The 25,674-nt window shown below is 47.4% G+C and overlaps 1 protein-coding gene across 1 annotated transcript; it reads right to left on the bottom strand.

Moving 5' to 3' along the window:
• Positions 1 to 2,992: 2,992 nt before the first annotated feature.
• Positions 2,993 to 23,747, bottom strand: HYPK (huntingtin interacting protein K). Its single transcript, XM_040414108.1, has 4 exons — positions 23,541 to 23,747; positions 22,192 to 22,247; positions 10,860 to 10,911; positions 2,993 to 3,438 (listed from the first exon to the last, which is right to left on the bottom strand). Exons 1-4 carry the CDS (start codon positions 23,700 to 23,702, stop codon positions 3,343 to 3,345), a joined length of 366 nt encoding a protein of 121 aa, XP_040270042.1. The 5' UTR covers positions 23,703 to 23,747; the 3' UTR covers positions 2,993 to 3,342.
• Between the last annotated feature and the right edge of the window lie 1,927 nt (positions 23,748 to 25,674).

Below are 25,674 nucleotides of genomic sequence, written 5' to 3'. Positions count from 1 at the left end.
TGCAGCACAATCCTGGGAGAGTTGGTAGAGTACAAAAAATGTATATAAAAACAGAAGTGACCCAAATATAAATACGTCCAAATAAAGAGAAGCTGTCCTGTGAGATATATATTGAAAGGATACCCACTATTGGTAGGGATACAGGTGATATCATCAGATATAAAGTGCAAGTGCAAGCTTATGTATATAAGCAGAGAAAAAGGAGAGGTAACTCTCCAATGTGGGTCCTTGAATATATCTATCTATCTATCTATACCTATTCAATAAATCTAGGCGGGTAATAAAGTGCATGTGCAAATTATGCAATGGTTACAAGAAAAAACATGGTAAGTGTTTGATCAAAAAGCAAAACAACCGCACAAGGTATAACAGGTGAGCAAGTAAACTAAATAAGGTCACATACCGTATATGAAGCAATAGTAAGTCCACAGGAAGACTGCACACCCCGACGCGCGTTTCGATTTGAAACCTTCCTCTGGGGGTACAGTCTTCCCACTGGAGTAGTCCCTCTTAAACATGTATTCCGCCAATCAAAGTCCACTTAATCGGACACGTGATATTTGTAAAGCCGGGAGTTCCAAGGCGCAGGTGAACCGCGCGGTGGCCAATCGCGCAGGTGCAGCTGCGCCTGTTACTCAAGGACCTTCCATGACGTCAAAAACGTCATGTTCTCGCGAGATATTCAGCGTTTACCATGGCCGGTATTGCGGCCACGCCTATTGCGCAAGGACCTTTCATGACGTAAAAAACGTCATAATCACGCGAGATAGTCACATAGTAACCGGTGTTACAAAGGAGATCATGCGGACAAGTCACGTGATCGTAAATTGCAGTCACATGATTCTCTGGTGGTTCAGACGCCACGTAGAGAGGGATACAAAATGAAAAGCGTCACAGAATGTAAGTGAATGGGTGCAATAACACAAAAAGTGCACCTATATAGTCATAAAATTACAATGTACACTAAGTGTGTTGAAGAATAAGTGATTGAACCTCCCAATGGTGTGGCAACCAAAACGGAAACCCAGCAGGGGGAGGGTCCATAGCGACGAGTCACAACCAAAACAAGTGAAATTGTGATGTTGAAATAGAGTGAATGATAAAAACACATGTATATATAAAGGTGCAGTATGTCCAGTGTAATAGGTAAAACGAAAAGAATGGATGAGGTGAAATGAATCGCGGCCATGTAGTCTCCCAACAATGCGGCAACCCAAAATGGGGACCCAATGGGGGGAGAGTGTACCCCCAGAGGAAGGTTTCAAATCGAAACGCGCGTCGGGGTGTGCAGTCTTCCTGTGGACTTACTATTGCTTCATATACGGTATGTGACCTTATTTAGTTTACTTGCTCACCTGTTATACCTTGTGCGGTTGTTTTGCTTTTTGATCAAACACTTACCATGTGTTTTTTCTTGTAACCATTGCGTAATTTGCACATGCACTTTATTACCCGCCTAGATTTATTGAATAGGTAGATAGATATATATATTCAAGGACCCACATTGGAGAGTTACCTCTCCTTTTTCTCTGCTTATATACATAAGCTTGCACTTGCACTTTATATCTGATGATATCACCTGTCCCCTACCAATAGTGGGTATCCTTTCAATATATATCTCACAGGACAGCTTCTCTTTATTTGGACGTATTTATATTTGGGTCACTTCTGTTTTTATGGTTCAATAAGATTTTATTATTATAATTATCAAATACAATCATAATAGAACACTTCTGTTTTTATATACATTTTTTGTACTCTACCAACTCTCCCAGGATTGTGCTGCACTTTGTGCATTTGTCTGTCATCTCTTTGCATTCTTTTAAATCATGTAATTAATAAAACAATATTTTTATAGCTTATTAGCTCTCAGTGTTCTTTTCTCGGTTCTCTATTAGTTTCTGAGTTAAGCTCTTTTTGAGGGGCCTTCATTACGGCTTTACGCCACTTTTTGTGTAATCTACTTCTGTACTTATAAGTAGCCTTAGTGAATTCTTACTTGTTCTCAGTTGCAGTTCCTCAGAGCACAGGGACAGATGAACATCTGACATGTTCACGTGGTGCGGTACTGGATGGTTGCTATTGTTCCAAAACCTCTGGGTTGGTAGGATCCAGTGCCAAGGGTTGGACTGCTGGGTCACACCATCTGATAGTGGTACTGTGGCAGCAGTGGTCAACACATGGTGCTATGCCAAATTAGAGTAGGTGCCCACACATAGAGGCGACCTTGAAGTGTTAAGTGGGCTCATGCATTTTGATTGAAATGCATACAAATGCCTTGTATGTAGATTATGGCGCAATACTGCTGAGAGGCAATAATAGATGAATGTATAGCATGTACGATCCATGTTTCTGTTTCTTTTTATAATTTTACTTGACCCGTTATGTGACAGCATTTTTTAACAAGGGCGTGTCACATTTTCTCAGATGTCTTATTAGTAAGTATTTACCATAGAATAAGATTATGGTTATTTAAAAAGACTGGCTTTTTACATTAGTCTTTTTCCTCTTCTCCATGCTGCCAAAGGATTTGCGTGCTTTATGACAAGGTGTACACCTCATTACACCTGGAGAATAAACTACTCCCGATCTTGACTGTAGTAGTTCTCACTCTGCTTTTATGTCAGCTTCCAGGCATAAAAGGCTCAAAGCCCTGGTCCTGTCACTCCCAAGTGGAGAGGACTGTGTAAGAACGGCCAGGTGACAAAAAGCTGCAAAAAGGGCCCAGATCGTTAGTGTCTTCTCATAACTGTGTTGTTCCTCATTAATTCCTCTTAGAAATGTATATATTGATATTTGGCTGTTAGCAGTTTGGGGTATGTCACTACACGCTGTCCAATCAATGCTGACAGAGCCAGATTCTCAATATACTGAATCAGACATGTCAGGAAAGGTGGACGGTCTTACCTGAACATTGTTAGAGACGCACTACTATTAGCAGTTACCGTACACTATCTGTACAATGGAGCTGAATACACAAAATACATTGTTACAGGGTTTAAAAGAAGTTTATTTCACACATCTCAGACTAAACTTGGTCAATGTTGTGTACTAAATGTGGAAAAAGTCAAACTGCCAATTAGTTTTATTTTGCTATTTCCGCTCCTGTTATACAACATAACTATCATAGTCAATATGGGGGGAGAGGGTCAAATCTACTGGTTTAGGCAAATGACCCCAAACCCTAAAATTTACAGGACAACCTCTGCAGTATGTCTACTAGATGTTGGTATTTCCCCAAATTCACTGGTGCTCCATTGTCCCACATTACAGATCCAGGTTCCTCCAGTCAAAGCTCTCTTGGCTGATTAGGAAATCATTAGAAGACAGTGTAGACCAGGTTCAGTTAGTGAGAGCAATGAGCGCTTCTACGACGTTTCCCATGTGTTCTCGCAAACTTCTTTCTGCTGCTGACCGGGGTATCTCCATTTCATTCATCTGAAATTAAAGAAGATATTAATACAAGGAGGAGCAGTTCTTGTAATAGTAAATTCCACTTACAGATAATTCCATGCTTGATGTTAATCATTACATAAAGAAATGTGTATAGGGAAATATAGTCATTGACAAAAATACTGCACCAAGAATTGGAATTGAATTTAATGATGATATACAGTGCTGCCCATAATTATTCATACCCCTGGCAAATTTTGACTTAGTTACTTTTATTCAACCAGCAAGTAATTTTTTGACGGGAAATGACAGGTGTCTCCCAAAAGATAATAAGACGATGTACAAGAGGCATTATTGTGGAAAAAAAAAAAAACATTTCTCAGCTTTTATTTACATTTGAGCAAAAAATACAAGATGTTCCGCACTGTGGAAAATCTCAGAGGACGTGGTCAGAAGCCAAAAGTGACACCTGTGCTGATCAGGAGGATAGTTAGAGAGGTGAAAAAGAATCCAAGGAAACTTGGCCATGGCCACCAGTGGACATTTCAGCATGACAATGACCCAAAACACACAGCAAAAGTGGGGAAGAAATGGTTAGCAGACAACAACATTAACGTTTTGGAGTGGCCCAGCCAGAGTCCAGACTTGAATCCAATTGAGAATCTGTGGAGGGAGCTAAAGATCAGGGTGATGGCAAGAAGACCCTCCAACCTGAAAGATTTGGAGCTCATTGCTAAAGATGAATGGGCAAAAATACCTGTGGAGACATGCAAAAAGCTGGTCTGCAATTATAGGAAGCGTTTGATTGCTGTAATAGCCAATAAAGGCTTTTCTATTAATTATTTTATATTGAGAAGGGTATGAATAATTTTGGACTGGACACTTTATTTTTTTTTTTCACAATAATGCCTCTTGTAGATCGTCCTATTATCTTTTGGGAGACACCTATGTCGTTTCCAGTCAAAAAATTACTTGCTGGTTTAATTAAAGTAACTTTAAGTCAAAATTTGCCAGGGATATGAATAATTATGGGCAGCACTGCATATAAGCGATTACAATATTAGAGAGAAAGGATAAGTTTATTGGGGAAAACTGTACAATTGAAATGAGGCTGTAGTACCCTGTTTGGCCTCCTCTAGCCTGGATACAAGATGAGATATGGTTGGGCATGGAGGTATACAGGTTCTGTATGGTATCCTGCCGCATATTTGTCCATAAATGTTGCTGCTGGGCCTGTAGATTGACAAAGCTGGGGTAGCTGGTACCATAACTACTCTATTGGCTCTATATATAGAGAAAGGCTCTATGGATGAGCCAAAACGTTGCTGCATTGTACCACATGGGAAAATACATTTTTCACTTTTTTTTATATTTCTGGAAGTGCTGTGTATATATATATATATGCCCAAGACCAATGTCTACCTTGGTGTGTTTTTTTTTGTCAATAAGAGCATTTACCGAACAGAACTTTTACATTACATCTTACCTTTCATTTTGTTGAAATTCCACATTGTATAATACTAGTGCTGATTTGTAACCTTTCTTCCCCGGGACAGTTTTCAACTTTCTGCCCAGGACATTTTTTGCAAATCCATGTGTCACTTTATGTGGCAATAGCTTTGAAACACCCTTTAGGTGTTCCACAAGAATTAAAAGGAAAACTGAGAGGAAATTTCTAAATGTAACTTTTTTCGCTGTTTTATATAATAAAGCATTTTTTTAAATTTTATTATGTTTTTGTGTCTCCATTTTCTGAACGCCTTATTTTATTTCATTTTTTTCTGCCAATTGTCTGTTGCAAGGGCTCGGTTTTTGCAGTAAGAGTTGACGTTTTTTTATTGGTACCATTTTTGGGTACATATGATTTTTTGATCCTTCATTATTACACTATGTGGCAAGGTGACCAAAAAACTGGTTCTTTTGGCACAGTTTTTATTTATTTATTTATACAGCATTCACCTGAGGGGGTTAAGTCATGTGACATTTTTTATAGAGCAGATCGTTACGGACATGGCAATACCTAATATGTATATTTTCTCTTTTTTTTTTTAAGTTTTACACAATAATCGCATTTTTGAAATCATAAAAATGATGATCTTCGGTAGGGTCTCATTTTTTGCGGGATAAGGTGACGGTTTGGTATTATTTTGGGGGGCATATGCCTTTTTAAACCGCTTGGTGTTGCACTTTGTGATGTTAGGTGACAAAAAAATAGCTTTTTTGGCACTGTTTTTATTTTTTTACGGTGTTCAGATGAGGGGTTAGGTCATGTGATATTTTTAAAGAGCTGGTTGTTACGGACGTGGGGATATCTAATCTGTATACTTTTTTTTATTTCACTTTAACACAATAATAGCATATTTGAAACAAAAAAAAAAAAATGATGTTTTAGTGTCTCCATGTTCTGAGAGCTATAGTTATTTTTATTTTTTGAGCAATTTTCTTATGTAGGGGCTAATTTTTTGCAGGATGAGGTGAATGTTTTATTGGTACCATTTTGTGGGACATATGCCTTTTTGATCACTTGGTGTTTGTGGTGCTTACTTTTTGTGATGTAAGGTGACGACAGCTTTTTTTTTTATGGTGTTTATTGGATGGGGTGGATCATGTGATATATTTATAGAGCTGGTCGTTACAGACGCGGTGATACCTAATGTGTTTTTGTTTTCTTCTTCTATTTTTTATTATAAAATCAGGGGAAAGGGGCATTTTTTTTTTTTTAAACTTTATTTCTGTCCCACTCTGGGATTTCAACTTTTGAGGGTCTGATCCCCTCTGCAATGCATAACAATACATCTGTAGTGTAATGCATTGCCTGTTAGGGTGGTTTCACACGGGCGTTGCGGGAAAAGGTGCGGGTGCGTTGCGGGAACATGCATGATTTTTCTGCGCGAGTGCAAAACATTGTAATGCATTTTGCACGCGCGTGAGAAAAATCGGCATGTTTGGTACCCAGACCCGAACTTCTTCACAGAAGTTCGGGTTTGGGTTAGGTATTCTGTAGATTGTATTATTTTCTCTTAGAACATGGTTATAAGGGAAAATAATAGCATTCTGAATACAGAATTCATAGTACAATAGGGCTGGAGGGGTTAAAAAAAATAAAAAATAATTTAACTCACCTTAATCCACTTTATAGCGCAGCCGGCATCTCTTCTGTCTTCTTTGCTGTGTACAGGAATAGAACCTTTGATGACGTCACTGTGCTCATCACATGGTCCAATCACCACCGGTCCTTAGCCGGCAGCTGAACATTACAGAAGAAGACAGAGATCCGCAACTACACGGGGAGTTTATTAATTTTTTTAACCCCTCCATCACTATTTTACTTTGCATTCTGTATTCAGAATGCTATTATTTTCCCTTATAACCATGTTATAAGGGAAAATAATACAGATCGGGTCCCCATCCTCACCTAGCAACCATGCGTGAAAATCGCACCGCATCCGCACTTGCTTGGATTTTCACGCAACCCCATTCATTTCTATGGGGCCTGCGCTGCATGAAAAACGCAGAATATAGAACATGCTGCGATTTCCACGCAACGCACAAGTGATGCGAGAAAATCACCGCTCATGTGCACAGCCCCATAGAAATGAATGGGTCCGGATTCAGTGCACCCGCGCAGAAATCTCGCCCGTGTGAAAGGGGCCTTAGTGTATTACACAGAGTCATACACTAACAGGTTGTCTAGGAGACTCAGCCTGGTGCTGGATCTCCTCGGCCCCCGTAAAAGGCAGGTCCCAATGCCGTGCACGGCACCCGGCAGCCTTGTCACCCATCGATGGGCTCCCTCACCCGCCGCATGTACCTTCTATGCCACAGTTGGCTTTTACAGCGATGCTGGCGGATACAGCAGGGGCCTGGCTATCAGGGATGCTGGGCCACTCCAGTGACCGGGCGAGCACCACTCCAGTGACCGGGCGAGCACCACTCCAGTGACCGGGCGAGCACCACTCCAGTGACCGGGCGAGCACCACTCCAGTGACCGGGCGAGCACCACTCCAGTGACCGGGCGAGCACCACTCCAGTGACCGGGCGAGCACCACTCCAGTGACCGGGCGAGCACCACTCCAGTGACCGGGCGAGCACCACTCCAGTGACCGGGCGAGCACCACTCCAGTGACCGGGCGAGCACCACTCCAGTGACCGGGCGAGCACCACTCCAGTGACCGGGCGAGCACCACTCCAGTGACCGGGCGAGCACCACTCCAGTGACCGGGCGAGCACCACTCCAGTGACCGGGCGAGCACCACTCCAGTGACCGGGCGAGCACCACTCCAGTGACCGGGCGAGCACCACTCCAGTGACCGGGCGAGCACCACTCCAGTGACCGGGCGAGCACCACTCCAGTGACCGGGCGAGCACCACTCCAGTGACCGGGCGAGCACCACTCCAGTGACCGGGCGAGCACCACTCCAGTGACCGGGCGAGCACCACTCCAGTGACCGGGCGAGCACCACTCCAGTGACCGGGCGAGCACCACTCCAGTGACCGGGCGAGCACCACTCCAGTGACCGGGCGAGCACCACTCCAGTGACCGGGCGAGCACCACTCCAGTGACCGGGCGAGCACCACTCCAGTGACCGGGCGAGCACCACTCCAGTGACCGGGCGAGCACCACTCCAGTGACCGGGCGAGCACCACTCCAGTGACCGGGCGAGCACCACTCCAGTGACCGGGCGAGCACCACTCCAGTGACCGGGCGAGCACCACTCCAGTGACCGGGCGAGCACCACTCCAGTGACCGGGCGAGCACCACTCCAGTGACCGGGCGAGCACCACTCCAGTGACCGGACGAGCACCACTCCAGTGACCGGACGAGCACCACTCCAGTGACCGGACGAGCACCACTCCAGTGACCGGACGAGCACCACTCCAGTGACCGGACGAGCACCACTCCAGTGACCGGGCGAGCACCACTCCAGTGACCGGACGAGCACCACTCCAGTGACCGGACGAGCACCACTCCAGTGACCGGACGAGCACCACTCCAGTGACCGGACGAGCACCACTCCAGTGACCGGACGAGCACCACTCCAGTGACCGCCCGATTACCATGACGTAGTAGTACGTCAAAATGCGGCAAGTCACTTTATGTCGTCATATGTCGGGAAGGGGTTATAAAGTATGTAAAACTAAACCTTTTAATGGGAACCTGTCATTTTTTTCATTTTGTCTGAACCATAGGCAGCATGAAGTCTGGACAGGCTCCCTCATTACAGAGCGCTACATTTTATTCTCATATGCTGGAGCATTTAAGATAAACAGTTTTAAAAACAAGCGGGCCAGGAGAACATGCTGCTGGGGGCTTCTTCCTGCTTGGCTTGATTGACAGGTCTTCCCCTATTTGTGCACAAGGACAGACCTATCAGTCAAGACAGGCAAAGTGGGGAGAAGCCCACATCAAAGTTAAACTTATTTGATTGTGACCCTTAGGCCACTTTCACACGAACGATACAGATTGTGTCAGGGTGCGTTCAGTGTAACTCGCACCATTTCGCAAGCAAGTTCAGTCAGTTTTGATGCGTTTTTCACACGCGTGAAAAAAAAACAAAAAAACCTGAAGGTTTACAAACAACATTTACCTGCAGCCATCAGTGAAAATCGCATTGCATCCGGATCATATCCAGATGCAATGCGTTTTTCACTGAAGCCCCATTCACTTCTATTGAGCCAGGGCTGCGTGAAAAATGCAGAATATTGAACATGCTGTGATTCTCACACAACGCAGAAAAGGTGCATGAAAAACAACGCTCATGTACACAGACTAGGGGTGCACCGAAATGAAAATTCTGGTCCGAAACCGAAAATTCAGGATGCCCTTGACCGAAAACCGAAACCGCCTTTTTGCCCAAATACTTTTAAAATACTTTTTTTTTAATGATTTTATTAATAATTCTTTTTCATGAATGAAATTCATCTGTGGGTGGCGCTGTTATGGAGAGGGGGATCTGTGGGTGGCGCTGTTATGGAGAGGGGGATCTGTGGGTGGCGCTGTTATGGAGAGGGGGATCTGTGGGTGGCGCTGTTATGGAGAGGGGGATCTGTGAGTGGCGCTGTTATGGAGAGGGGGATCTGTGGGTGGCGCTGTTATGGAGAGGGGGATCTGTGAGTGGCGCTGTTATGGAGAGGGGGATCTGTGAGTGGCGCTGTTATGGAGAGGGGGATCTGTGAGTGGCGCTGTTATGGAGAGGGGGATCTGTGAGTGGCGCTGTTATGGAGAGGGGGATCTGTGAGTGGCGCTGTTATGGAGAGGGGGATCTGTGGGTGGCGCTGTTATGGAGAGGGGGATCTGTGGGTGGCGCTGTTATGGAGAGGGGGATCTGTGGGTGGCGCTGTTATGGAGAGGGGGATCTGTGCACTGTTATGGAAAGGGGATATGTGCACTGTTATGGGCATAACAGTGCACAGATCCCTTTCCCCATAACAGTGCACAGATCCCCCCTCCCCATAGCAGTGCCATAGACCGATCCCCCTACCCATAACAGCCCCGGCCCTGCTGCTCACAGCATCACTCACTGCATCTTTATTTTACCTTACAATCGTGACGCTCCAGTAACAACTCTGCAGGCAGAGCGGAGGGCGGCGTAACGTCACTTACTCACGTGACGCACCTGCTCCGCCCACTTTATGAATGAAGGAGGCGGAGCAGGCGCGTCACGTGAGTAAGTGACGTTACGCCGGCCTCCGCTCTGCCTGCAGATTTGTTAGTTACTGGAGCCTCACGATTGTAAGGTAAAATAAAGATGCAGTGACAAAGTAAACCGCCCGCCCGCAGATGGTGGGTGACAAATCCCACACCCCATATTTTCGGCCGATATGTAACAATATCGGCCGAAGTGGATTAGGTGCATTTTCGGCCGATATTTTCGGCTGCCGGAATTTCGGTGCACCCCTAACACAGACTCATTGAAATGAAATGGGCCAGGATTCAGTGCGGGTGCTATGCGTTCACTTCACATATAGACCTGCGTAGAAAACTCGCTCGTGTGAAAGGGGCCTTACAGTGGGAGTTCAGTGGACAATCACAGCCAGGCTTCTGATGTGACTGCATGTCCCTACACAATCACCAGCATCTACCATTACGTCATTACGTTCTACTGTGGATAGAAGAACACAATTAGGACATAACAGTAAGTCCATTTTTACAGCTTGCATTATAGTCTACATTTAAAGTCTAACTACGGAGCTGCAATCGGCAAGCATTTCTGGCTAGTCTGTAAAGGGGAAGCCCTCCAGGTGAGAAGCATGCCAGGACCACAGCTCTATCCATTATGAGTAGTGGATGGAGCAGTCAAGTTCCTGAGCTACTGCTGATCCGCAGGGGGTGTGGGGTATCAGACCCTGACCGAGCAGATAGCTATGGCCAATTCTGAGGATAGGCCATAACTTGCAACAGGCTACACAACCCCTTTTAGCTCCACATCTTTGGCACTTATTACCAGATAGTAATTCATACTCACAATAAGCTCCACATCTTCCTTCTTGATGGTAACTTTTGCTAGCTCCTTTTCTCTGAAACAACAAATGAGTCCTTTAGTAACTTTCCTTATATAAGATCAGGCTCCATTGTGGCAGTTTTGTATATGTGACACATAAGGTCATCTCAAAAAAAAATGAATCAACACACAAGGACAAGTATGGTATGGGAGGAACAGCATCAATAATTTAAGGAGACCACGTTCTGGTTTCTTCTGACATTGTAGGCTTATTATTATAGTATCCTGGAAATTTAAGATTACTCTGACGGCACCCGGGAGATACTGCTTCCATCCAGGACAGGAAATTTTGTGGAGAGCTCTTAAGGAGGGGCCCTGCCCATATACCATTAGTTAATTGCGAGAACTTGTCCTAGATTACATCTAACACACAGGCTGAAAGGTAGTGCCGTCATGGGCTCTTGGAAAAGTGATTACCGGTAAGTGTAATCTGAAATTTCCCTTACGCCCATAACAGTACCCATGAGAGACGACTAGAATAGTATTAGCTTGGGGGGAAAAAAAAATATAAAGTACATGGAGACTTCCAGGTAGCAGCTCTAAAAATTTGTTCTAGAGATGCATTAGCCCTCTCTGCCCAAGAGGTAGAAATGGATCTGGTTGGGTGAGCACCAAATCCCAAAAGGAAGAGTTTTCCGCGCTGAGGAATAGGCTAAGGCAGTGGTCCTCAACTCTAGTCCTAAGGGCCCACCTACCAGTCATGTTTTCAGGATTTCCTTAGGATTGAGCAGGTGATATAATTAGTGTCCATCCATCAGGATTTACCACAGGTATTCATTCTGTGGGATACTCCTAAATCCTGACCGGCAAGTGGGCCCTGAGGACTGGAGTTGGGGTACCCTGGGCTAAGATAATAGCACCCAGTATCCATCTAGATAGTGTTCTAGAAGAAGCTTTGAGACCTCTGTTTCTACCCCCAAATTGTACGAAAAGTTTAGAGACTTTCAAGTATTCAGACAGGCATCTTTTCACGTCTAGACAATGGAGCCTCCTCTCTTTCTCGTTCTTTGGGGACTGACACAAGGATGGAAGAATAATGTCTTGGGTTCTATGAAACAGGGAGACCATTTTAGGTAAAAAGGAAGGATCTGGTTTATTGAGCACTCTGTCCTCCAAGATGTTAGTATAAGGAGGAGGGGCTGAAAAGGCAGAAATCTCCCCCACACACCTGGCAGAGGTAAGTGCCACTAGAAACAAAGTTTTAAACAACAAATTTTTAATAGACGAATCCTGTAGTGGTTCAAAAGGAGGCTCCATCATTCTAGACAAAACTAGATTAAGATCCCACAGGGAACTGAGGGTCTGATCACAGGTGTAATTCTACTAATTGCTTTAAAGAATCTCCTAATCCATGGATGATTGGCAATAGGGAAATCAAAAAAGCACTAAGGGCAGAAATTTGTACCTTAAGAGTGCTAGGTCTTAGGTTCTTATCGAGACCCCTTTGTAAAAAATCTAATATTTTAGACATAGGAGATCAAGGGATCTACCGGGTTTTTAGAGAAGTTTAAGAAAGTCTTTCATATTCTAAGGTAAATGGTAGAGGTTACTTTTTTCCTACATGATAATAGGGTAGATACAACTTCCTTAGATATACCTCTGCGTTCTACGATTTCCCTTTCAAATACCAGGTTGTTAGATGAAGGTGTCTCACTTCCGGATGGAAGACAGGACCCTGTCTTCCATCTGGCAAATGATGGAAGACAGGAGCCTGAAACAACAGATCTTGCCTGTCTGGAAGAATCCAGGGATCTGTTAGAGAAAGCTTTCTCAACCAGGTGAACCATGTTCTCCTTGGCCAGAAGGGGGCAATCAAAATGATCCTAGTCTGTTCCTGCCTCAGCTTTTATAAGACTCTCGGAAGATGCCTCAGCGGAGGGAAGGCGTACAGAAGCGGATTCGGCCACGGAAGGGAGAAGGAGTCTATCCCTGTCGGAGAATCTTCCTGTTTTAGGGAAAATAGGAAGCATTTTTTGTTTTCTCTGGTTGCGAATAAGTCTACTTGAGGATGGCCCCGGAGCTGAATTATCTGGCTGAAGACTTCTTGGTTTAAACACCATTCTCCCTGGTCTAGACGGTTTTCTGCTTAGGCTACTTTCACACTAGCGTTCAGAGAGGATCCGTCTGGTGTCTGCACAGACGGATCCGCTCATATAATGCAGACGTTTGGATCCGTTCAGAACGGATCCGTATGCATTATATTGTAGAAAAAATTGGATTTTTTGTACTCACCGTAAAATCCTTTTCTCGTAGTAGGCATTGGGGGACACAGCACCATGGGTATATGTCCAACTACCACTAGGAGGCGACACTAGACATAAAAAGTGTTGGCTCCTCCCCGTTGGGCTATACCCTCTCCACAGACACTAGGCAGCTCAGTTTGTACCAAAAGCAGTAGGAGAGAGAAGAAAGGCAAGGAACCAACAACTCCCGTACCGGGAAAGATCAAGAGACCAGCCCGGAGAAGCTGAAGTAAAACAATCATAGGGAGGGATCTGTGTCCCCCAATGCCTACTACGAGAAAAGGATTTTACGGTGAGTACAAAAAATCCAATTTTCTCGTGCATGGCATTGGGGGACACAGCACCATGGGACGTCCCAAAGCAGTCCCCGAGGGTGGGAAGAACAACCATGCCACCTGTGGGCATACAGGTGCGGGAGAACCATGTGACCCAACAGGAGAAAAGCACGGAATAGGCAGGAAGCCTCATAACAAGGGAGAAACTCCAAGGAGGCCACAGTGACGACTGCCAGCACCCCAGGACAAATGCCTGGGAGAAGGTCCCAAATGCAAGAAGAAGGCAAAGGAACACCCAGCTCAGCCGAAGGCTGGAGTGAAAGTAGGACAGCATCGCGTATCGGATCTACCCAACATCCCAATTGTCTCAGGCGAAAGCACAAACACCCTGAGGTCAACCCCTGAAGGGCCAGGGGAGCAAGGGAAATTGGAATCACTGAAGGCCAAACGAGAGAGTGAAGCTATAGCAAGGCTCACATGTGAGTGGAGCAGGTCTCCTCTCACCGCAAAGCAGGTGAAAAAACTAAGCGCCCTATTGAAAGGAAAGGATCCTAAAGGCGCTAAGGGAAACCGCCAACCCCTGGAAGGGGAGGGGGTTGTAGGTAAAAACCAGGAAAAGAGAAAAGACAAGACCTGCATCCCCAACCAGGAGACGAGGAACGAGCCTCTGAAAACAAAATATCGCTGAGAAGCGCAAGACCGGAGAAACTCTGGCGAAACTCATTATCAGGGAAGAAGGGAACCAGATGCAAGCCCAGGAATCTCAGCAGGGGAACACTGGAGTGAGGGAAGCCATAGCAAGGCCCACCTATGAAGGGAGCAGGACTCCCCCTCCACCGCGAAGCAGGTGATGAAGATAAACGTCCTATTGGAAAGAGAAAACTCCCAAAGGCGCTAAGGGAAACCGCCAACCCTTGGAAAGGGAGGGGGTAGGAAGTAAAGGCCAGGTAAAAAGAAAAAAATAAGAGAAGACCTGCATCCCAAAACCAGGAGACGAGGAACGAGCCCCTGAAAATAAAATAATCGCTGAGAAGCGCAAGACCGGAGAAACTCCGGCCAAATGAAGTATCAGGGAGATGCAGGGCAAGGAAATCTCAGCAGGGGTACACTGGACTGAGAGACATGGGAGGAGAAGGAGAGTACTCCCAAAAGTCTAAGGAGGAAGGCTCTACAAACAGGAGGAGTCCCTCCCGAAGGATACCATAAGGTGGAAATGCAAACCGTAGCACTAAACCACTCAACACCAGGTACTTGAAGTGGGAGGATGGGAAGACAGACATGAATCCCATGAGGTCCAAAAGGCTATTGGAACCCGCAAGGGGAACAATCAACCCAGGCCTCTCCCAAACAACGATAATCCTACAGAATCTGTGTGAACAAATGAACGGTGACAGGGACTCCAGAAAGGAGTACCCGCAATGGGCTCACAAGGAACCAGGAACTGAACCACCAGAGGACAACAAAAACCAGAATATCCGAACCACCCTATGGGAAGGAATTGGCCATGGACAACTAGCCATTCAAAGAATAGTGGCTACCAATCAGCATACATTGTCCCGGGGAGGGCAAATACAGCGGCTTGGGTTGTACCACTAAAACAACAGACGCCCATATGCATAAGGAATGGTGAAGTCGCTATAAAAGAAGCGGGAGTGACTACACGAAATGTAGAAACCAGCTGCAACCGACATACAGAAGGCTCCCAGGGGGAGATAGTACCAGATGGGCGAGGACAATAGCAAGGTCCCAAAGGACTGCCCTCTGTTAGATAGTACAACTAAGCATAGAAATAAGGGAACACCCGGACCCAGAAGGAACTACGGAACCCTGTCCTATGTCAGAGCAATCAGCAGAAAGTTCACCTACCAGGCAGGTGTGTGACGCTCAGTGGTTCTGTCCCTGACTCATCAGGGAGGACGGCCAGCGAGGATATGTCGCTGACCCCAGGAGGATTCCGTGTGGCGGAGGACATCAAGTGATGGCCGAAAAAACTACCGCAGCGGCCGGAGCTCAGCAAGCTACGTATCCCAACAAGGAGAAGATCCAGTGGAGATCACTGTACTCCACGAGGAATGGTCCGCCCTGTAATAGAAAACAACACGGATACTCCTTTATAATATGTGGAACGCGGAGTGCAGCCGAAAGTAGTATTTGATAAGGATGGCAATAGCAACCCTAGCACAAAAACCAACCACCAGGCCATAGTGTAGGGAGCGTGGTTGTATGTGGACCACCCACCAGATCAGAACAGATCAGTCATATACTGGATACACCAGAAGTAGAAATAGACCGACAAGGAGGAGGTTGGGCTGGCCCACCCCTGCCAGATATGGCTACCATATTCATGCTGAACCAGGATGCCGAAAAGGGAAGTAACCAACATCCGCAGCACAGATTAGAGCCCGGGGAAGGAATCACCCAGTAATACAGAAACCGTATGGGCCACAGATTGCACCATAGGGCCCAGCACGTGAGTACTAAAAATACACGCTGAAAACCGAGGTAATGTGGCTGCATGTTGCACACTAAGGAGGGTGGAAACATAGCCACAGCATCCAGGAATGCGACCGCATTTGGAGGGTACAGGTCCTCAACCTGTAAGGTAGAAATGAGGCTGTGTAGTGTAGAGATACGACCAGACCGGTGCAATGGGTACAGCATCTGGAGATGGCCGAGGTACTAGGTCTAAGATTAGAGCGATGGGTCCACATGGAGCACCCTAGGACCAGAGAAGTGCAACGGCTGCCACGTTAGCTATGGCACCTATATTTCGCTCGGGAAGGGAAAAATAGGGCCACACAGTACCACAAGGAATGACAGGTGCACACCACAACAAGGTAAGTGCAATGGCAACTGAAGAATGCCCTCTATTTCACCTAAAAAGAGGGAAATAGGGCCGCATGGCACACCATAGAGCCCGACAGGTGTAACGGCTGCAGCATCAGACGGTGCAGGAACTCACCTAAGAAGGGAGTAAGATGGCTGTTTGGTGCACACTAGATGAGGTTGCAGTGGCAACGGCACTACAAAGTGGCCTCAATATCTCGTCCAGTAAGGGAGAAATAGTGCCGCAAAGTACACCATAAGGCCAGACAGAAGCAACGGCAACAGCTCCTGGAGATAGAGAGGTTAAATAAAAATGAAGGGCACAAGGAGGCAGCCTGGTGCCCACTAGAACCAAACAGAGGCAATTGCACAGCAATTGAGAGTGGCCTCTATATCTTGCCGGGAAGGGAGAAATAGTGCCGCACGGAACAATAGAGCCCGCCAGGGATACTGGATACAGCATCAGGAGATGGTGTAGGGACTCTACCCATGAAGGGAGCAAGGTGGCTGGAAACAGACAGGTGCAATTGCTACGGCAATTGAAGGCGGCCTGTGTATCTCGCCCGGTAGGGGGAAATAGTGCCGCATGGAACACCTAACCAGTCAGCAGGAACTCTACCTATGAAAGTAACAAGGCAGCTGGAAACAGACAGATGTAATCGCCACGGCATAGAAGCCGGCCTGTATTCTCTGGTACAGGCATTACAAAAGAACCTTTAGAGGCCGAGAAGGGGAGCCAACCCTACAAGTGGCGTTTGCCTGAATTATCAGCTTGCCTAGAACATAGCCCCTGGATAGGGGCCAGGAAGGTCTGTCGTGCACAGCCTACGAGGGCGTACATACCAGAGACACCGCGTAGGTGTCCCAGTTGCTAAGCACGGTGACGGCTGCCTTACCTGTGCGGTAATTACCTGTGCAGGCAGGAGGGCGCCATCTGAAAGTCCACTTAGAGGGGCACCAAACCTGGTAGGGTAGGTACCACCATGCACGTTTGGCTTGACCACGCAGAGGGAATCTGCACGGTGGAAGACCGCCTGATGCTCTGTTCCGAGGGAATCGGTGCAGAGGTGTCCCCAGAGGCAACTGACAGAGAAGGCTTCGTCACCAGCCTCCGGCCTGTCCTGGGGGATCCGAGGATGCCGGGGAGGGGTGGAAGCTAGTTGAGACCACCCAAGGGTGGTCCATGGGCTACTCCTTGCGGGACCCTGTATCTTAGCGTGCGCGTGGCTCAGGGGGGGAAGGAGACCGCAATTTGTAGGTAGCGCTCCAGCGAATCCGCCAGGGACTGAAGGATCGCCATGGAGAGAGCCCATTCGTGCGGGAGGAGGGGGGGGCCCTACCACGTGGAAACCTCCGTAGACAACAGACGCACGAAAATCGTGGCGATCCGATACGGAGGCTGGGAGAGGAGGCCCCATAGAGCAGCAGGGCTGACCTATCTAAACCCGGAAACATTTCCCAAGAGGTGCTGCAGCAGCTATATAGTAGGCAGGAAACCTCATTCAGGTGGCAGGGCTGCAGGAGAATGCAGCAATAGAGAGGGGAGAGAGGGAAGGGGCCTGTGGAGCAATTCAGCCAGAGGCTGCCTACCGGACCCCAGGAGTTGTGCAGCGCACCGAGCACAGAAGATGGCGACCGGAGATAGCAGGAGCCGGCGACCGGAGAAAGAAGGAGCCGATAGCCGGAGAAAGAACCGCCCCTCAGAGAGAGAGCAGAGAACCTGGGGCCGGCTTGGCAGGCAGAAGAGGCCCCTCCCAGGCTCCCCCCACGGAGGGGAGGAGACGGAGTAAGCCCGGGAAGGGAGAAAGTGGGCGGGGAGTTGCGGCCTAGTAGGCCCGAAAAGCCGGGGACTAAAGTAATGGAGCGCGGCCGGGAGCGAACGGCCGCGACCGCGATAGTGCCCCAGAATTGCCGCGACGAACGAGGTGGGGGAGAGAGCTGAGGAAGAGACCCCCAGGGAGAGAATAAACGGGAGGCCAGGGGCTTCAGGGGCCAGGATACAGCTGAGAGAAAAAACCCACAAGCTATGTAGCAGAGGCAAGGCAGCTTATCAGAGGCAAGGCAATGTCCCACACAGCAATAAAAGCTGTATCATGTATCCGGGTAGGGAACATGAGGGGGGAACGCGTCCAGGCCCGCACCGAGCGCAGAAGAGAAGGAGGGTGGGATCCCTAATCTAACATACTCACCCTCAGACGTCTTCAGGCGCAGCAGTAACCACCCCCTCGGCGGACTCAACACGGGAACCGTGGGACTGCCGGAATTCCACTGCGGAAGCAGATTTGGGGACTGGGTGGCTGCCAGGTACCTGAGTACGCGCCCGCAGGGGGGCAACTAAAGTGGAACACGATGGAGCCACCCCTGCCGCAGGCCGAAACCTGCAGAGAAAGAAAAAATGATTAAAGAAAAAATAAAATAAAAAAGTAGCAGGATGACCTGCACAAAAAAGCAGGTCAGGTCTGCCTCCTATGGACACTAGAACAAAACTGAGCTGCCTAGTGTCTGTGGAGAGGGTATAGCCCAACGGGGAGGAGCCAACACTTTTTATGTCTAGTGTCGCCTCCTAGTGGTAGTTGGACATATACCCATGGTGCTGTGTCCCCCAATGCCATGCACGAGAAAATTCTAAGTGTGAAAGTAGCTTCAGACGGATCCGTCCAGACTTTAGATTGAAAGTCAATGGGGGACGGATCAGTTTGAAAATTGAGCCATATTGTGTCAAATTCAAACGGATCCGTCCCCATTGACTTACATTGTAAGTCTGGACGGATCCGTTTGCCTCCGCACGGCCAGGCGGACACCCGAACGCTGCAAGCAGCGTTCAGGTGTCCGCCTGCTGAGCGGAGGCTGAACACTGCCAGACTGATGCATTCTGAGTGGATCCGCGTCCACTCAGAATGCATTAGGGCAGTACGGATGCGTTCGGGGCCGCTTGTGAGACCCTTCAAACGGAGCTCACAAGCGGAGCCCCGAACGCTAGTGTGAAAGTAGCCTTAGATAGTCTGCCAGCTTATTTTCTGTTCCCTTTAAGTGCACTGCTTTTATAAAAGAAACATAAGGAATAATCAGGGGAAAAAAAATGTCTGCGGCTAAGGAAATTAGATTTTTTTTTTTTTTATCTGGTCTCGCCTTAACGGTTTAGGTAGGATACCACCGTGGCATTGTCTGAGGAGATTTTTATTCCCTTTCCTTGTATTATGGGTAGGAATTCTCTTAAGGCAAATAAAACTGCTCTAAGCTCTCATGTTCTGGGAGTCCTGACTCTCCATTGAGCTCCAAACCCCCTGTCGAACGCGCCACTGACAATAGGCGCCCCACCCGGTTGGACTGGCGTCTGTGGTGATGGTTATCTGCTCCTGTAGATCCCAAGGGAGGACCTGAGACAGATTTGAAGGATCCAGCCACCAGATTAAGGATTGTATCACCTGAGGGGTGAGAGGAAGCAGGGCATTCAATGGGGATAGTGATGCCTGCCACTCCTTTCGAATCTTCCATTGAAGTGTTCTGGAGTGAAACTGGGCTCAATTGACTGCGGGTAACGTGGAGGTCATTCTGCCTAATACTGCCATTCCCTGTCTGATGGTTCGATCTTTTGAGGTTACCAGGGACCGCACATCTTCTCTTAAATCGGGATATCTTGTGCTGAGGAAGGATACAACATAAGTTTACAGAGTCCAGAATCAGTCCAAAAAATACACAACTTTGGGAAGGGGCAGTTTTGACTTTCCCCAGTTTATCTGCCATCCTAGTTTTGTCAAAATGTGCAATACTTCTTGGAGATGAGAGGTTAAAAGGTGTTCTGATTTTGCCACCACTAAAAGATCATCCAAATAAGGAACAACCAAAATGTCTCTTTCCCTTATGTGGGCCATAACCTCTGCCATCAACTTTGTAAAGAGTCTGGGGGCCTGAGATATTCCAAACGGAAGTGCTCTGTATTGTAGATGATGGACTTGGCCTTCCATGGAAACTGCCACTCAGATATTTTTGGAAATCTGCATGAATTGGGATGTGGTAATAGGCATCTTTTATATCTATGGTGGCCATGACACAGTCTTTGAATAGATGTTTTATTGCAGACTGTATAGAGTCTGTTCTGAATTTTTTGTATCTTAGGAACGGATTTAAATCCCTCAGGTTTATGATCATTCTGAATTGCGCCGTCTGGTTTGGGTACAAGAAAAAGGGACGAATAAAAACCCCGCCCTTTCTGAGTCTGAAACAGGTACAAGAACCTTTTTCTCTAGAAGGGAAAACACTTCTTGTTTTAGTGCTAGGTTTCTTGTAGAATTTTGCATATGATTTGTAGTCTTTAATCTTTCTGGTGGGGGAGAGAAACTCTAGACGGAACCCGTCTTTCAAGGGTGCTGTCATGGGCGTAAGGGAAATTCTCTATTACACAATCTTAGAGAAAAGATAGCCTTTTCCTTTTAATGCAGGTTAGGGCTGCAGTAAACAATTATTTTAGAAATCAAGTATTCTATGGATTATTTTTTACGATTAATCGAGTAATTTAATAAGAAAAAATGAATTAATAGACCGTTTTCCTTTATAAAAAAAAGTCATCAGACCCCCTGCCATCAGTCCCTTTGTTCCCCCCTGTGCGATCAGCCCAAGTGCATCAGTTCCCCCCAGTGCCTTCAGCTCTTCCCCACTCGTGCCTCCGGCTTGCCCCCATCTCCCCCTCCTAGCCATGTCCCCAGTGACATTACTTACCTTTCCTGTAGAGGTGCCGCTCCACAGCTCCTTCCTTCTCTGCGCACTGCACTGTTGTCCTGACGTCACACAGCGTTGGGTCATAGTGCACGTAAGCGTGCACTATGACCTGATGATGTGTCATGAAGAAAGTGCAGCGCGGTGCGGGCCGGCGAGTGACCACAGAGCGGAGAGTAATAGCATGCGCTTCATTACCGCTCCGTGGTCACATGACACAAACGAATCCTCAATGCAAAAAATTTCCATAGTGGATTTTTTTTGTGTCGAATTACTCGATTCGATCAAGTAATCGTTTCAGGTCTAAAGGATAAGGATAATGTCCACAGCAGATTTCACCACAAGTCTATAGCAAAATCTGCATGATACATGGGGAATCTACCACAAATTTGCTACGCAGGTGCTACATGCAAATTTTCCCACAGGTTTGCCTCAGATTTATCTGTAAAAGGTAGTGAAAACCTATGGCATTTCCACAACAGAATGAGCGCGCCGTGCATCTGAAAATCCAGCGCATGCTCCGATGACTATTTAAAGGTCTTTGAAAACACAACCTGCTTGACTCGTACTGGGAACTGTTCTGGAGTTCAGTGTGGCATCTACATGGCAATTTGACTGCATTTGGTCCTGGCCTAAGAGTCATGGGGACTCATCACTTGGGCACCCACCTCTGGTTAGTAAGGATGACATACCCTCGAGGATACGCCATCACTTACTATGATCAGAAATGCGTCAGCAATACATAAAGATACATTCTCCTGAGCTAATCTTCTTATACATTCTGTAACTGTAGTACATCATGCACAATGTAATCTTATAGTTCCCTTAAAGGGGTTATCCACGAAAACCATGCCTTAGGGAGAGGGGGCACAGGGTCTGCCAACCTCAAGGAGTCCCCTCTGGGAATGGAGCTGTAGTGCATTTCAGTCCACTGCTCCATTCACTTTTCATGGGAGTGACAGACAGTGCTGGATCAGTCCCAGAAAAGTGAAAGGAGGGTGGACCAACACGTGCAATACGCTCCATTCAGGGAGGGAGGTCTGAGAACCCGCATTCTTGGGATCACTGGAGGTCCAAGCAGCACCCTCCCCCCCATAATCTGATATTTATCACCTACAACAGTTTTTGTGGGACACCTTTAAACAAGCACATACTGCCGCAGTATGCATGGAAAACTGAAAACCATTAGAGAGGACATCAGAATGGGTTCCCCGACTGCACATTTCCTGTGACGCTCACCTTTCCTGCTTTGCTTTCTGCTCCCTCGACCTCCTGTCCCCAATCACTGACATTGCCTGAAAGACAAAAGCACAGTCAGAATTAAAAACTCCATTTACAGACACTGATCCATCTACTCAGGTGCAGATGAGAGTCTATGGGACAGGCAAAACCTAAAGCAGGGGACAGCAACCTCCAGCAGTTGTGAAACTACAACTCCCAGCAAGCTCCATTCACTTTTATGGGAGTTCTGAGGACAGCCAAGCAGGTGTGCATGCTGGGAGTTGTAGTTTCACCACACCTGGAGTGCCGAAGGTTGCTGAGCCCTGACCTAGAGGCTGGATCTGAGGGGAACGCCTGAAACCTGCAGCACAGGGTCTCAGTGGTTAGCACCGGTGTCCTGGGTTCAAATCCGACCAAGGACAACATGTGCATGGAGTTTGTATGTTCTCCCCGTGTTTGCATGCGTTTCCTCCCACACCCCAAGGACATACTGATAGAAAGTGAGACCCATTAGGCTACTTTCACACTTGCGGCAGAGAGATCCGGCAAGCAGTTCCGTCGCCGGAACTGCCTGCCGGATCAGGCAAAATGTATGCTAACTGATGGCATTAGTAAGACTGATCAGGATCCTGATCAGTCTTAAAAATGCCTGATTAGTCGAAAAAATGCATTGAAATGCCGGATCAGTCTTTGCGGTGTCATCCGGCAAAAACGGATCCGGCATTTATTTTTTCACCTTTTTTTCAGTCTGCGCATGCGCATACCGGAAGGACGGATCCGGCACTAATACATTCCTATGGGGAAAAAATGCCCTATCCGGCATTCAGGCAAGTCTTCAGTTTTTTTAGCCGGAGATAAAACCGTAGCATGCTACGGTTTTCTCTTTTGCCTGATCAGTCAAAACGACTGAACTGAAGACATCCTGATGCAAACTGAACGGATTACTCTCCATTCAGAATGCATGGGGATATGCCTGATCAGTTCTTTTCCGGTATAGAGCCCCTGTGACGGAACTCTATGCCGGAAAAGAACAACGCAAGTGTGAAAGTAGCCTTAGGCCTGATGCTAATGTCTGTGGGATATAGTAATGCTTTCTGAAAAAAAAATCCCCCGTCTCACCCATTACATCTCACGTTTACCCACTGACCTACCATATAGTTGTACTATGGGAGGTGACAGTCTGATACCTCCTGCAGGTCTGTGTGTCCATGTCCTGACAGGACAATTACACGGCACTGGCAGGGCTCCACACACTCACAGGCTGCAGTGACCGCCACGTGACCATGCCTCGCAGCCTCTGCCTAGAGCTCATGGAGCGGGCACCCCAGGGCTACACATGGTCGTCAGCCCAAGAATCCACGCCTCACCGTCTCCAGGTTGGAGCTCTGGATCTCCTTCTCCTCCGCATAGTCCGTCACCCTCTCCAGGTCCGCCGCTCCGCTGTCATGTTTGCGCGGTTTATCCGCCGGCCGCTCACTACAGTTCTCCTCAGTTTCTAACTCCAGCTCTACATCCCCCTCGGCAGCCATGATTCCTCTCTGCGTGGACCTCTACTTCCGACAGCCGTCACGTGACTTCCGCTGCAGGGATCCCTGGGAACATAACCTGTGGTGATGCTTATGTCGCCATATTGAAGACTGGTTACGGCCAAGGCATCCGCTAAGCTACCAGCCAGCGTCACTCGGTGTCATTATTACTTCACATTCATCCTTAATAATTGTTATCCAAGCATGACGGTTTACTGACAATTTATCTGTGTGAACGCAGCCCACGAATACGGGGCACGCTACCGTAATGGCTGCCACAGTGCTTCAGCAGCGCCACCCGGTGGCAACTGAGCAGACACCTCCGTCTTCCCATGAACAGTTCCAGCATATTGCTGCTGCTAATGTCACCAGTTATTTTAAAGGGTTTACTATACAGTGCTGCCGATAATTCTTCATACCCCTGGCAAATTTTGACTTAAAATTACTTTTCTTCAACCAGCAAGTAATTTTTTGATGGGAAATGACATAGGTGTCTCCCAAAAGATAATAAGACGATGTACAAGAAGCATTATTGTGGGAGAAAAAAAACATTTCTCAGCTTTTATTTACATTTGAGCATGTGTCTGTCGTCCACATTTTGCAGACATTGGGGGAGATTTATTAATCCTGGTGTAAAGTAGAACTGGCTTAATTGCCCATAGCAACCAATCAGATTCCACCTTTCATAGTTTAGAGCTACTTAGGAAAATAAAAGGTAGAATCTGATTGGTTGCTATGGGCAATTAAGGGCCCCTTCACACTTGCGGCAGGACGGATCCGACATGCTGTTCGCCATGTCGGATCCGTCCTTTCGCTATTTCGCCGGACCGCCGCTCCGTCCCCATTGACTATAATGGGGACGGGGGCGGAGCTCCGGCGGTGCACGGCGAAAGCCGCCGGACTAAAAAGTCGGACATGCAGGACTTTTTAGTCCGGCGGCTCTCGCCGTGCGCCGGAGCTCCGCCCCCGTCCCCATTATAGTCAATGGGGACGGAGCGGCAGTCCGGCGGCACGGCGAAATAGCGGCAGGACGGATCCGACATGGTGAACAGCATGTCGGATCTGTCCTGCCGCAAGTGTGAAAGGGCCCTAAGCCAGTTTTCCTTTACACCACTTTTGATAAATCTCCCCCATATTCTCTTTATGGAATTGACATACGGATACGGAAAGCACGCGAATGATCCATGTCCTTTTTGCATCCATATGTTCGTTCCGCAAATGTCCTATACGTAGACCCGGCCAATATCTCACCAGCAAGGCCAGTAATTTAGTGGCCCTGCCGGTGCCGGTAATTTTTTTCTACCGGCAATGTTAATAGCCAGTATTTTCCTATGCCGACTGCTAATAATGAGCGCTTCCATTGCGAAGCTCTCATTAGTGCAGCCTTTACCCCCCTCACTCCCCCCCGTGTTAATTAATAAAAAAAAGCACTAACCTCCATTTTTTTGGCGGAAGCAAACTGGGGGCACTAATGGGGGGCATTATTCTAACTGGGGGCACTAATGGGGGCATTATTCTAACTGGGGCCACAAATGGGGCATTATTCGAACGTAGCACTAATGGGGGCATTATTCTTCTCAGGGGCACTAAAGGAGCATAATTCTTCCTTAAGGCACAAATGGGGGCATTATTCTTTCTGGGGGGCACTAAAGGGGGCACTATTATTCTTGGGGGCACAAATGGGGGCCTTATTCTTCCTGCGGGGCACTAATGCGGCCATTACTCTTACTGGGGGCATTGATTTTGGGGTGCACTAATGGGGGCATTAATATTACTGGGGCACTAATGTGGACAGTATTAATTTGGGGGGGTGCTAATAGGGGCATTCCTATTACTGGGGGCACTAATGGGGGCATTAATTCTGTGTTGCACTAATGGGGGCATTAATATTACTAGGGGCACTAATGGGCCATTACTCTTACTGGTGGGCACTAATGGGGGGCATTAATTCTGGGGTGCACTAATGGGGGCATTA

This window comes from Bufo bufo, chromosome 1 (assembly GCF_905171765.1).
Source record: "Bufo bufo chromosome 1, aBufBuf1.1, whole genome shotgun sequence".
Lineage (NCBI taxonomy): Eukaryota > Metazoa > Chordata > Amphibia > Anura > Bufonidae > Bufo > Bufo bufo.
The sequence above is the reverse complement of the archived record's forward strand: the minus strand, read 5'-3'. Positions and strand labels throughout refer to the sequence as shown.

Excerpts from the sequence above, each read along its gene's own strand:
- HYPK (XM_040414108.1), bottom strand. The coding sequence starts at position 23,702 with ATGGCTGCCGAGGGGGATGTAGAGCTGGAGTTAGAAACTGAGGAGAAC. Across the intron at positions 22,248-23,540 it reads AGAGCTCCAACCTGGAGACG|GCAATGTCAGTGATTGGGGA; the intron begins GTGAGGCGTGGA and ends TTTGTCTTTCAG. Across the intron at positions 3,439-10,859 it reads AGGAAGATGTGGAGCTTATT|ATGAATGAAATGGAGATACC; the intron begins GTGAGTATGAAT and ends CTTTAATTTCAG.